This window comes from Lytechinus pictus, unplaced genomic scaffold (genome assembly GCF_037042905.1).
Source record: "Lytechinus pictus isolate F3 Inbred unplaced genomic scaffold, Lp3.0 scaffold_20, whole genome shotgun sequence".
NCBI classification, from domain to species: domain Eukaryota; kingdom Metazoa; phylum Echinodermata; class Echinoidea; order Temnopleuroida; family Toxopneustidae; genus Lytechinus; species Lytechinus pictus.
In genome coordinates, this window is record NW_026974141.1 from 13085288 (window position 1) to 13098461 (window position 13174).

General features: G+C 39.7%; 1 protein-coding gene across 1 annotated transcript; it reads right to left on the reverse strand.

Moving 5' to 3' along the window:
• Nucleotides 1–7259: 7259 nt before the first annotated feature.
• LOC129282587 (uncharacterized) lies at nucleotides 7260–12848 on the reverse strand. The gene has a single exon (XM_054918472.2). It carries the CDS (start codon nucleotides 12846–12848, stop codon nucleotides 7260–7262), a length of 5589 nt encoding a protein of 1862 aa, XP_054774447.2.
• Nucleotides 12849–13174: the final 326 nt, after the last annotated feature.

Here is a 13174-nt window from a genome sequence, read left to right on the forward strand (position 1 = left end):
TGAACATTCATTAGGTGGGATATTGATGTCCGCACTTTCTATTTTTTAAGTTATATAATAATTATTACATTTCCCAAAATAAGGACATGGCGCCGGCAGCATGGTAATCACACCACTGCAAACCTCTTTTATTTATTTATTTATTTTATTTATTTCTGATATTTTGACAGGGTAGCCCATTCACCAATAAGTAGTGGTCTTCCATGAGGCCCTGAATAACAATAAACATATTTACAAAATGCATAACGTATGTACAGAATGTTACATCATTAAGATTCACATTAGGATTTGAATGTAAAACGAAACATTAACAAACTTAGCAGCAAACAAAACGCAGACGGGCACTCGTTTGACGTATAATAAAATATCAATAAATCAAATTAATTAAGAAGGACATCTTGAAAATACTGATAATATACACCAAATCATCAAGGTCATGCTAACACAAAATAAGCACAACAGTGGATGTTCCGCAAGTTATTTATAAATTACAAGTTCTTTTAAACATTCGCTTAAATGAAATGACAGAAGGAGCTGTTCTAATTGAATTATCAAGCTTATTCCATTTAAATATTGAAGATACGATTGGACTACACTTATAACAATCAGTGCGAAACTTGGGCACGCGTAAATATCCACTGTCTCTCTGTCTGGTATGATGTTCATGTACATCATTTGGATTGGTTAAGTTTACCTGAAGGTAAGAAGGTGCTAAATATGGACACATTTAAATACCATCAAAACGCGACTGAGCTCAAATCGTTTGTCTAGTGTCATCCATTTAAGACTTGTGGACAAATCAGCCGACGGTGTGTCGTATGTCTTGTTCAATATAATTCTTGCAGCCCTCTTCTGAATTTTTTGCAGCTTAATTGTATGGGATTGAAATCTATTCGACCATACAGCAGAACAGTAATCAAATCTTGGCAACACTAAACTGTTATAAAGCAACTTTAAGGACTGCACAGGCAAAGAACTTTTCGCTCTCTTTATTATGCCAATGCTTTTCTGAGTAAGTTTACATACATTTTCTATTTGTTTTGACCATTTCAGTTCTTCATCTATCAAAACTCCTAAGCATTTGGTGAATTGAACTCTATTTATCAAATCACCGTTTAACAAAATCGTGAAAGAATCTATTTTCCTGAGATTAGCACGAGAACCTATTATCATGACACAAGTTTTTTCAGTGTTGAGGACGAGCTGATTATCTTTAATCCATGCCATGACCTTGTTTAATGCAACAGTTAATTTTTCTTCCAAAACTGTCGCATCATTCGCACTGACGGTAAGTGTCGTGTCGTCAGCGTACATATCTATAATACCTTCATGAATACATTCAGGTAAACTATTAACATATATTGAAAATAAAAGGGGACCTAGAATTGACCCTTGTGGCACGCCTAATTTGACGATTGAAGGGTGCGATTTGGCTCCTTTAAATTGTGTCACTTGTTGTCGATCAAATAAATATGATTTGAACCAAGTGATAGTCCTCTTACTACAACCAATGCAAGTTAATTTCTTTAAAAGCAGCTCATGGTCCACGGTATCAAAGGCCTTCCGAAGATCTATGAACGCAACTCCAGAAATTAAATTGTTATCAATGTTTAACGACCACTGATTTACAAGTTTTGCAAGGGCAGTAGTTGTTGAATGCATAGGCCGAAAACCAGATTGATTTGGGTGTAATAAATCATTCACGTCCAAGAATTCACTTAGCTGTTGGTGAACAGCCCTTTCTAAAATTTTACTCACGATTGGTAATATAGAAATTGGGCGGTAATTATTCAACGAAGACATATCACCAGATTTAAATATTGGTACTACCCGAGCCTTTTTCCATTCACGAGGAACAACTCCAGTAGTAAGGGATTTGTTAATAATATCACAAAGGGACTCTGCGATAACATTTTTTGTCATCTTTAAAAGTTTGCAGCTGACATGATCTTCCCCAGTTGATTTATCTATACTCAGATTATCAATCTGTTTCAAAACAAAATCTCTAGTAATCAACTCTAGCTCAAATTGAGAGTGAATTGAACCAACATTTGTATCATCTTCTACTTGAACTCTCTGTTGAGACGTATCCCTTTGCAGGTCCTTAGTAATATTAGTAGCATTTGAAATGAAAAATTCATTAAATGCTTCAGCAATATTTGCATTGCCCGACACATCTGTTCCATCTACGTTTATGGTGTTGGGAGAAATAGGTAATGACTTGGGCACAAGTTCTCTCAAACATCTCCACATTTTCTTACTATTGTTTTGATTTTGTGAAATCTGGTTAGCATTATATTCTTTTTTACTTTTTCTCATGAGATGAATAACTTTATTTTTCAGAAATTTGTATGTGTCCCAAATATCATTATTTTTGTTAACTTTAGCTGTTTTTAGAACCTTATCACGTTCCTTCATTAGCTTGACGACCTCGTCAGATATCCAAGGACAAGCTTTTTTTCTTATCCGCTTTTTACAAAAGGGAATGTGCCTGTTGATTACATCATTGAAAAAAGTCAACCATACATCCCAAGCAACATCAACATCATCTATATCTTTTACGACCTGCCAAGGAATATTTCTCAATTCACTATAAAATGTTTCCTCATCAAGATTTTTAAATGAACGAAATTCTGCAAATTCGGAATCTTTATACATCTTAGCACTGAAATCGCGAATTGTATACACCAAATAATGATCACTTATACTAGTTTCAAATATTCCCCATTCACTGTATAGTTCTTTGTCTGATACAAATATCAAATCAATTAAAGTGGCAGAGGTATTTGTGACTCTTGTAGCAGTATCAATTAGCTGACTCAGCCCGTACATATTTGTATAAAACATTATTTTTTCCCCATTCACATCATTTTGTTGTGGCATACAATCACAGTTGAAATCACCCAAAATCATACTGCTCATATCTTCCAAGAGAGCAGCATCCAAGTTTCTGTCTAATTCTTCAAAGAAATCAACATGAGAATTCGGAGGTCTATAAAACTCCCCAACCAGAATTGGAGACTTGTTTGGATAATGCAATTCAAACCAAATACATTCTAAATTTGGTGAAATCAGATCATCCCTTCTTTTGTAATTGAACTTCTTCGATATGTATACAGCCACACCACCTCCGTGTCTCGTACGATCTCTACGTAATAAGACATAATCATCAATACGCAATTCAGAATCATCAATCATTGAGTCGCAAAGTGTCTCATTCAATCCGACAACATCAAATGATGAATTTCTCAGAAGTAATCTAAGTTCATCAATTTTAGCAATTAAACTGTGAATATTCAAATGAGCAAATTTTAAGCCTCTGTTTCTAAACCTAGGAACTGAACCATTTACTAATTGATTAATTTTACCCTTTCTCAGTTGATGTGATGGTTCCTGAAAATCATTTTCAAAACTACCAGTAGGCCTACTGGATGTATCAAGGTGATTAAAAGTCTCATTACCAACTTGTGAAGAGTTACGAGAAAATGATGGTGATATTGAATAAGATTCGTCACGGCTTTCACAAGATTCACCACAGTTAGAGACAGAGTTTAGCTGCATGTTGCTTTGACGAAACGTAGATACTCGTGCCACTCCTGTTGATCTTTCGTCTGTGGAAGCCAAGGATGGACCGGTGTTGATTTCAGCCTCCCTCTGGGTGGAATCACCTCGAAATCCTGCGTTGAAGATCCCATCAGAGCTTCAGCGTAGGTCATATTCTGATCAAGTGGAGCTTGCCCTCGAAGTCGCTCGATGAAGCGTCGAAAATTTGAGGCTAGAACAGCTTGTCCTGCCTTATTTATATGTACTCCATCCTTACCAAGGTGCCTGTCACCGATGTTGTTGTTGTCGATGAAACCCCATCCCCTTTCACGTGAAGCTCTCTTTAGTCGCTCATTTACCACATCAACCCGGCGTCTCTGATGAGCTGATTCCCACCTGCGGTGAATTATACTGGACAAGCCAACTTCACAGCCATTCGCTGAGATAGCGTCTGCTAAGGATACGATGTTTTCAGCGATCTGTGGACTTCCATTATCCTTCGATAAGTCATTCGACCCAATATGAAGAATGACGTCACCCTTCCTCTTAACACCCTCAGTTACATTCGAGGAGATGTTAGCCACCTTTGCCCCTGGATTTGGATGGCAGACAACATTCCGCTTTCGGCTGAGGAGTCGGCTCACGATGTGTTTTATCATCGAGTCACCTTCTATGACGACATCGGGGAGTTCAGACAAGCGGCCTCGGCGATCTCTTTGTTGATAATCAGTGATCTCTTCACTCATCGTCTTCGAAGTCGAAGGTTTGGTATCAGCACATTCGATGACATCATTTAGCTGCTCTGACAAGAAGCGTCGACGATGACCTTCACGGTAATCTCTAATCTGGTCGCTTGTCGACATCGAAGTCGAGGATTTGGCCTCAGTGTTCTCGACGAGAGAATCGGGGGACTTAGACAAGTGGCGTTGGCGATGTCGATTTCGGTAGTCATTGATCTGGTCACTCACCGAGGGATATGACGAAGTACAAGCTTCCGCGTCAGTATGATGTTCCGCAAGGACATCAAATCGATTCTTTGTAGGGATGGAAGGCTTGTAAATCCTCACCGGATTGATTCTCGATACAGTTCCAGCGATTTCATGAAGAGTTTTTTTCGCCTTTCCTACTTGCCCTTCGTTCTCGAACTTAGCTTCAAGAATGGTTATCCTTTCGGCCAACTCATTCACGGAAGACAAAACTAGATTGAACAGCTCATAAATGTCAGATTGTTCGGTGTTAGTTTCCTGATCTATTTTGTTTTCATTCCTTATTTCATTGATCTGAGATTGTAGGATAGTGTCATTTACTTCTTTATCAATAGCACTCTGGAGTCGTTTAACCAACGTATCTTTTACACCAGATTTATTCAGCCCGCGTTTTTGCAATTCTGCTTTCAGTTCTTTAAGTCGGAGAGTTTTCACATTAACTGCGGCCATTGTGACGTCATCTATATTGCACAGACCATCATCGCGTCACGTCAGGGATATGTCACACGCGCGTTGATCACTCGCGTTGTTACCAAGTTCATTGCGCGTGTATTGTTTATGTGCGCTAAAATGTTCAAATAACTCCAAAATAATGAATTAAAATTTACCAAAATAACGGTTTAAAATGGCCCAAAACATTGAAAGTCAATAAGATACGAGAAAATAAGTAGCACAAGGCTCACCACTGTCGATTTCCTGTCAGCGTGGTATGTAAAAGTTCCTTTAAATCCAAGTTATTGCTGCAAAAATTGCAATTTTTCCGGAGCAGTTAAAAACACGTCCTTCCTGCTCAATTATTTTCGTCCAAGTGCACTTTTGCTATTGGCAGCTGTTCACAACATCGTTATTTGTGTTATTTTGTCATGTTTATATCATCTGGCATCTGTAGATAATCGTTATATTACTGTATCGAACAGTAATATAATAATGTAGTATGATTATAATGTATAATGTACTCTGATTTATGTATCATGTAATAATGTAAATTTAACCTGCCGGCCAACCTAATAGGTTGCCGGGCCTGGTTCTTGTTATTCTTGATCTTTAATAAAGACACGATATACTACTACTAATTTTTTTCATACATTATAGGGTGTTTTTTTTTTTTTTTTTTTTTTTTGGGGGGGGGGGTATGTGTCCCTTGTCACAAGATAAGTTACAGTAATTAATAAATAGACCAATGCAGTAAGTCAGTAATTTTTCAATCCATTTTTTTTTATTCTAGGTGGTCATAATTTGAATGAAAATAAATTTTCAAAGCAAGTTACTGTTCGTGCATACAAGTTACTGTTTCACCGAAACAATGTAAATAGCTTTAAAATGTCATAACTTTGTTATTCCTTATCCGATTTTTAGGAAATTTGCAGTGTTTTGTTTGTCCGATTTTTCTTTCTGCCGTATTATGTTGAGCCTGGAGTACCCCTATAAAGCTTTAAAGGGGACTGTGGCTGCCTCTATACAAGAGGAGTTTCCAATAATATACGACGAATGACAGGACGAGTTTCATATACGATTTACAAAAACTCTTTAATAATAGATGATTGTCGATTTTGATCAGAAGAATTATTTTGTAGATTAAGCGTTGCAGATAACATTCTGAAAATTATAGAACAGATATACAAGAATCATAAATACACAGACATATTATCTTCTCGTTTACACATTAGATTCATATTTACATAATTTAGTTAATCATCATCATTCACATTAAAACAACATCGATTCATCATTATTCTCATAATAAATATTTGGTAATAACAGAGTGCAATTAATAATCCAATAAAAGTAATCGAACTTACCAAATATGGCTTTCTGTTTCTTTCTGTATACTTGACACAGCCTTTTTCCTTTTAACGTTAATACTGAAACCATGACAAATATTAATAACACGCGCGCAACTATTATGATTATTATTATTATTATGCGCAAATATACATGGCAACCATGACGCAGCAATCAAGATTAAAATGACACTGATTACGTAACAATTAATGCGCGCATTGCGTCGCAGCAACATGGCTCCTTTAACTGATTATCCAAAACAGTTACTTATATATATATATATACTTATAAACTTCAATTAGAAATATCTATAGCGCTTGCATAAAAATAACAATACTATAAACCACTTTTAAAAATATCAATAAACAATAAAGTATTCATGCTTTAGTATTATGCTTGCATGCTCTCATCACAGTTTGATAAGTGAATAATTCTAATAGTTCGAAGTTTCAAACGTTCGAAAGCACATTCAGGTCAAAACTATACGATAAAATCATAAAATGATAAATAAAAGAATGCATAATACAATATTTTGAACGATATCTCAAAATATAGCAAGCCTTTTTTTCTTTTCAAATGCATTTCCTTGATCCAATTTGATTCTTGAAACATCAAGAATATAATATATTAAATTTGTATATGTATCATGCCAAATAATGCACGTTGCAATATAAGCAATGTTTCGCTTATTTGGTTGAACAAACCAAAATGAAATATCACATATTCAAAAAGCACAGAAACAATTTTCCAAGCTATCAATAACTTTGCATATCAATCTGCTAATTGCCTATTGATATAAAAATAAACGATAATAATATAACAGTATAATTGTTCTTGTGTTTGGCTCCTTGCGGGGGAATCCCTAAATGTCTTTCGCGTAGATTATACTAGCCCATGTAAAAAGCAGTCTCTTTCTGTTATAGTGTCAGTATCACATTAAGAACAAATCTAGTCATCTGCCAGGATCAAAACGAGCTTATGTATGGGTCTTTCCAAAAATCTAGGCTCATGCTTACGTTTACCGTCTTTTCGAAGATCGCGATCAGCCATGATCAGTTTCACTTTACGAACTCGACCGTCATCACATTTGTAGGCTTCTGTCACTCTTCCTAGTGGCCACTGACTTCGAGTATCGCTGCAGTCTTTTACAATGACGATGTCGCCTATCGCGAGGTCACGCTTTGGATGGACCCACTTCTGTCTTGTTTGGATGTCTTGGAGATATTCACGCTTCCATCTACTCCAGAATTCGTTCGCTAGATACTGCACACGACGCCACCACTTCCGAGCATATACGTCTTCTCGCTGAAACTTGCCTGGGGGAGGCATCACAACTTTTGCCTTCATGGTTAGCAGATGGTTCGGGGTCAACGGTTCAGGGGCATCTCCTGCACATAGATTAGCTGTAGACAGTGGTCTGGAATTGACAACTGACTCTACTTCAGTAAGGAACGTCTGGAAGGATTCATCATCTAGTTGTGACCCTGAACTAATGAGGAGGGGTTCAAGGACTCTGCGTACTGTACCAATCTGGCTCTCCCAAACTCCTCCCATGTGAGATGCACTCGGCGTGTTCATCTGGAAGGGTATCCAATCAACTCCATTCTCAAGTAGATACGTCTGGATAGATTCCTGGTCCAACTCTCTCATTGCTTCCCGCAACTCGTTTCTAGCGCCAACGAAAGCCGTCCCTCTATCAGATCTGATCTGTCTGACTGGTCCACGACGAGTGAGGAACCGCCGGAGGCAGTTGATGAAGCTACTGCTTGTGAGACTATTTGCTGCTTCTAGATGAATGGCTCTTGATGCCATACAAGTGAAAAGTACTCCATATCTTTTCACAATACTTCTTTTTTCTTTGATGTTGAAAGGTCCAAAGTAGTCCACAGCACAGTATGTGAATGGGGGTGCCGGTTCTAGGCGATCTTTTGGCAGATCTGCCATCTTCTGTTGCTGCAATGGTCCTCTCATTTTTCTGCACAAGACGCACTTTGATATGATACTGGAAACTGCAGAAGAACCACCAATCACCCAGTATCCATTTTGTCTCAGTTGATTATGTGTGATTCCTCTTCCCATGTGGTTAACCTGCTCATGCTTGTGTCTTATGAGCAATGTCGTCATATGAGAATTTCTCGGCATGATGACGGGATGCTTGATTTCGTCAGGTACGGCAGCTTTGTCGATTCTTCCACCAACTCGCATGATACCATCACTGCCAATGTATGGATCTAGACGATATAGAGAACTGATTGGCTTGATTTCACTGTTTCTCTTCCTTGCTGTCTGTCTGTCATTTTGCTCACCAGAGCCTAAGTTGCGAAGTACCATCAATTCGTCACGAAAATGTTTTATCTGCAAGTTTCGGATTATTTCAGTTTCTGCTGCATCGACTTCTGCAACTGTCAAGATAACACGTTGGAGTGGACGGTTCAATTTAGGGCTTGTCTTCCTCTTCACTTCTCTCTTTCGTAGTTTACTTTTGAACATCATACATAGTGCTACCACTCTCTTGGCACGTTGCCAGCTTGAGATATGCTGGAGGCGACTAATCTCGAAGTGGTTGGCTCTAGCAGTCATTGTAGACAAGGTCGACACATGTCTAACTTCTGGGTCATCTTTCTCACAGCTGGCTTTATACTGCTCTGTAGGAATCTTGAATTCTCCTTTCTCATGAAGAAACTTCGGTCCAACCAGCCAGCGGCTACTTTCAACGAGCTCCTTTGCTGTCATCCCTCGAGACGCCTCATCAGCAGGGTTGTCTTCTGTGTTCACATAGAACCATCTTTTGGGGTTTGTTTCGTCATGTATCTGTTGCACCCTATTTGCCACGAAGACATGGAATCTCCTTGCTTCGTTACGAATGTAACCCAAGACTACTTGACTATCTGTCCAGAAGAATTCTTGAGGTTTAGCCACTGTCAATTCTTTCCTTAGAAATGTACTCATCTTTGCTGATACAGTGGCAGCCGTCAGTTCGAGTCTGGGAATAGTCATCTGTCTGAGTGGGGTTACTCTTGATTTGGCTGTCACGAGAGAGCAACACACTTTGTCCTCTTCATTCACCAGGCGAATATAAGAGCACTGTCCGTAACCATCAAAACTTGCATCTGAAAAGTGATGTAACTCCGTACGCTTTACTTTGCCGAAGTTTGGAGGCTTGTAGCATCTTGGGACGTTTAGTTTCTCGAGTTCACTTATTTCAGATCTCCATTTCTCCCACTGTGGTCTGACGTCATCGGGTAAGGGGCTGTCCCAATCAAGTTTCCTTCTGCAGAGGTCCTGGAGAATCTGTTTTCCTCTCAGAGTCACTGGACTTGCAAGGCCGATAGGGTCATAAATTGAGCCAACAGTGGATAGAACTCCCCGTCTAGTAAGAGGGCGATCTTTAAGCTCAATTCGGAACTGCAATGTATCACTTTCCACGCACCAGAATACACCTAATGCTCTCTCTATTGGTAGTGGATCAACTTCTAGGTCCAAGTCAGCAATACCCTTAGCTCTGTCTTCGATAGGAAAACTCTGCAGAACCTCCTTATTGTTAGACATTATCTTGTGTAATCTCAGTCCAGCTTTACTGCAGATTGCTTGACTTGCTTTCATGACACTCACGGCTTCATCTGGGGTTGCGACTGACTTAAGTCCGTCGTCGACATAGAAGTCATCTCGAATATATGAAGCTGCATTGGACCCAAACTCAGCTTCGCCATCATCTGCTGCTTTCTTGAAGCCATAGTTAGCACATCCAGGTGAGCTAGTAGCGCCGAATAGGTGAACCTTCATCCTGTATTCGATCACGTTTTTGTTTGGGTCACCATCTTCCCACCACAAGAAACGGAGAAGGTCCCGATCTTCCTCCGACACGAAGAATTGGTGAAACATTCCTTTGATGTCTCCAACGACAGCAACTTCTTCTTGGCGGAACCTGCACAGTACTCCAACTAAGCCATTAGTCAAGTCTGGTCCTTGTAGGAGGTTGTCATTGAGTGAGATTCCTTCACACTTTGCTGAGCAATCAAAGACCACACGTATTTTCCCTGGCTTTTTGGGATGATAGACACCAGTATGGGGTACATAGTTTACATTTCCTTGTTTGTAGCTAGAGGGAGCCCTTTCAGCACATGTTTCAAGCACATCTTTCATGAATTCTATGTAGTCTTCCATAAACTTTGGGTTCCTTCTAAACCTGGCATTTAGTTGTTTCCATCGGTTCTCTGCTACTTTGCGATTGTATGGTAGCGATGTGTTAGGCGTCTTGAGGGGGAGGGGCATCTCATAATGTCCGTCTGGTCGTTTCCTTATTCCTTTCTCCATGATTCGCAGGAACTTCTTGTCCTCCATTGAGATAGACTGCCCTCCCATGTTTTCATCAGCAAAGTCCTTCTCGAGAATCGCAATGACTTTCTGCGGGCAGAGGATTTCTTTCGCTGTTGACGGGACTGCAAACTTCTCGCTCTCACAACTTGTAGCTTTGTTGCAAACAACAGCACCTGAACTTTCAGATGTCAGGCAGACTTTTCCAATAATTCCCCAACCTAGGAGAGATTTTTGAGCATAGGGATCATCCTCCCCTCCAGTGATTACTTGTCGAGGCCGGATAGCTCTTGGGCAATCATTTCCGATCAAGAGTGACACATCAATGTTTCTATCATAGGGTATCATTTCATCCGCAACTTGACGAAGATGAGGCCAGTGATTTACCACCTCCTTCTTGGGTATTTGTGACCTGCTGGCTGGTATTTCCTGTCTTGCAAAGGCCACTGGTAGTTGAATTACATGCTCCTTATTATAGTCTTGTATCTCCAGACCCTTGATTTTCTTACTTCCGATGTTAGAACTTCCATGCATTGTTGTCAGCTGCAGATTTGTTGAAGCTCCCTTTACGCCGAGTTTGTCACGCAGTTTCTCTGACATGAAGCTTACATTTGACTGATCATCAAGCACTGCATACACAAGGCACTCTTTACTTGGATTTTCTTGATGTCTCACCCAGACTGGTACAATCATACTATGATCTCTGCCGTTTTGATCCTGGATTGAGCATACTGTAGTACAGTTGGCAAACCCTGCATGCTCAGTCTTCTTGGTAGCATAGTGTAGACAGGACAGATGGCTACCCCCACATTCCTTGCACGATCGTCGATCTTGGCACTCCTTGATACGATGACTATCTGTCATCCCACATCCCATGCACAGTCTCCGCTTGAAGAAAAATGCCTTCCGGTCATACATAGGCTTGGTGACGAAATCATCACATTCATCTAGGGTATGGTCTTCCTTACACCAAGGACAGTTTGCATAGCTTCCATTTTTCGACCATTCCGATTTTACCCTCCTTCCATCTGTAGCGAAGGTTCTTGCTTTAGGACCCAATGCTCCAAGACTTCTCGAGGTTTCTCTGAGGCCTGCAAGTTCAGGGATGTTGGCCTTGTTAGCTGCCCTTCTCACAAACTCTTCAAACTTTGAGAATGATGGATATTCTTGTTGGTCGATGTTTTCTCTCTGACGGTCAATCTCATCTCTCCATCTTCCTTCGAGATATACAGGCAATTTCTCTAGAAGTTTGGCATTCTCCTGTGGATAATCTAAGATTCCAAGAGATTTTACTGATTGCTTTGCTGCCTTTACTTTTCCTAGGAAATCTGCGAGCTCCATCAAACCGTTTGAATCCTTCGGTCCTATCTTTGGCCAGGCGGCAAGTTTATTCATGTAGGCTGTGCTAACGATGCTTGGATTTCCATATCTCTCACTTATGAGACTCATCGCTCTTTCATAGCCATCTTCACTTCCTATCAGCATGAAATGCTGGACGACATCCTTTGGTTTTCCTGTTACATAATTATTCAGGTACATCAACTTGGTGGTAGATCCCATTGGCTTGCTATCTATCATACTTATGAATGCATGCTTCCACATTGGGTAGGTCATGGGGTCTCCATTAAAGATGGGAATGTCTATCTTAGGTAGCTGAAGAGATGCCGACATTTCCTGATTAGCGGCACATTGTTGGAGACTTACGTTGCCGAGCTGAGTAACACATCTTTCCAGTGATTTGGCAATCTGCTCCCATCCTGACTGTTGGGTAGAAGGTACTTGGAAATTCTGCGGCGACTGCCCCGCTACAAGATTTGGAGGAGGCGTTACATCTGCCTCGCATGACTTCAGAAATCTATCCATATCAGCTTCTTTATTGACATCAAGTCCTTCCAATAGGGATGATTTCTCCAATCCAAATTCTTCCAGCACTTCTAACTTAGCTTCGTTTTCTGCGAGTTCTATCTCGCAGACTAATGCATCTTGCATCTCTTCGTATGCTTCTTGTGCCATCTTGGCTTTTCTTTCCATTTCCTTTACTTTCTTTTCCTTTTCTTTGAAAGACAATTTTGCTTGCATGGCGGCGGCCTTCTTTTTTAACTCCAACATTTCCAGCTCTACAGAGACCGCTAGACTTACTCCGGTCCTCGTGGAACTGCACTTTGACTTGAGAGATCCGCATTCTTCCTTATCATGCTTATCTTTTCTCTCCATCATGTCCATTGTCAGCTTTTTGAATGTTATTCAGCTTGATGCTTAATTTGAATGTTATTGTGGCTGCCTCTATACAAGAGGAGTTTCCAATAATATACGACGAATGACAGGACGAGTTTCATATACGATTTACAAAAACTCTTTAATAATAGATGATTGTCGATTTTGATCAGAAGAATTATTTTGTAGATTAAGCGTTGCAGATAACATTCTGAAAATTATAGAACAGATATACAAGAATCATAAATACACAGACATATTATCTTCTCGTTTACACATTAGATTCATATTTACATAATTTAGTTAATCATCATCATTCACATTAAAACAACATC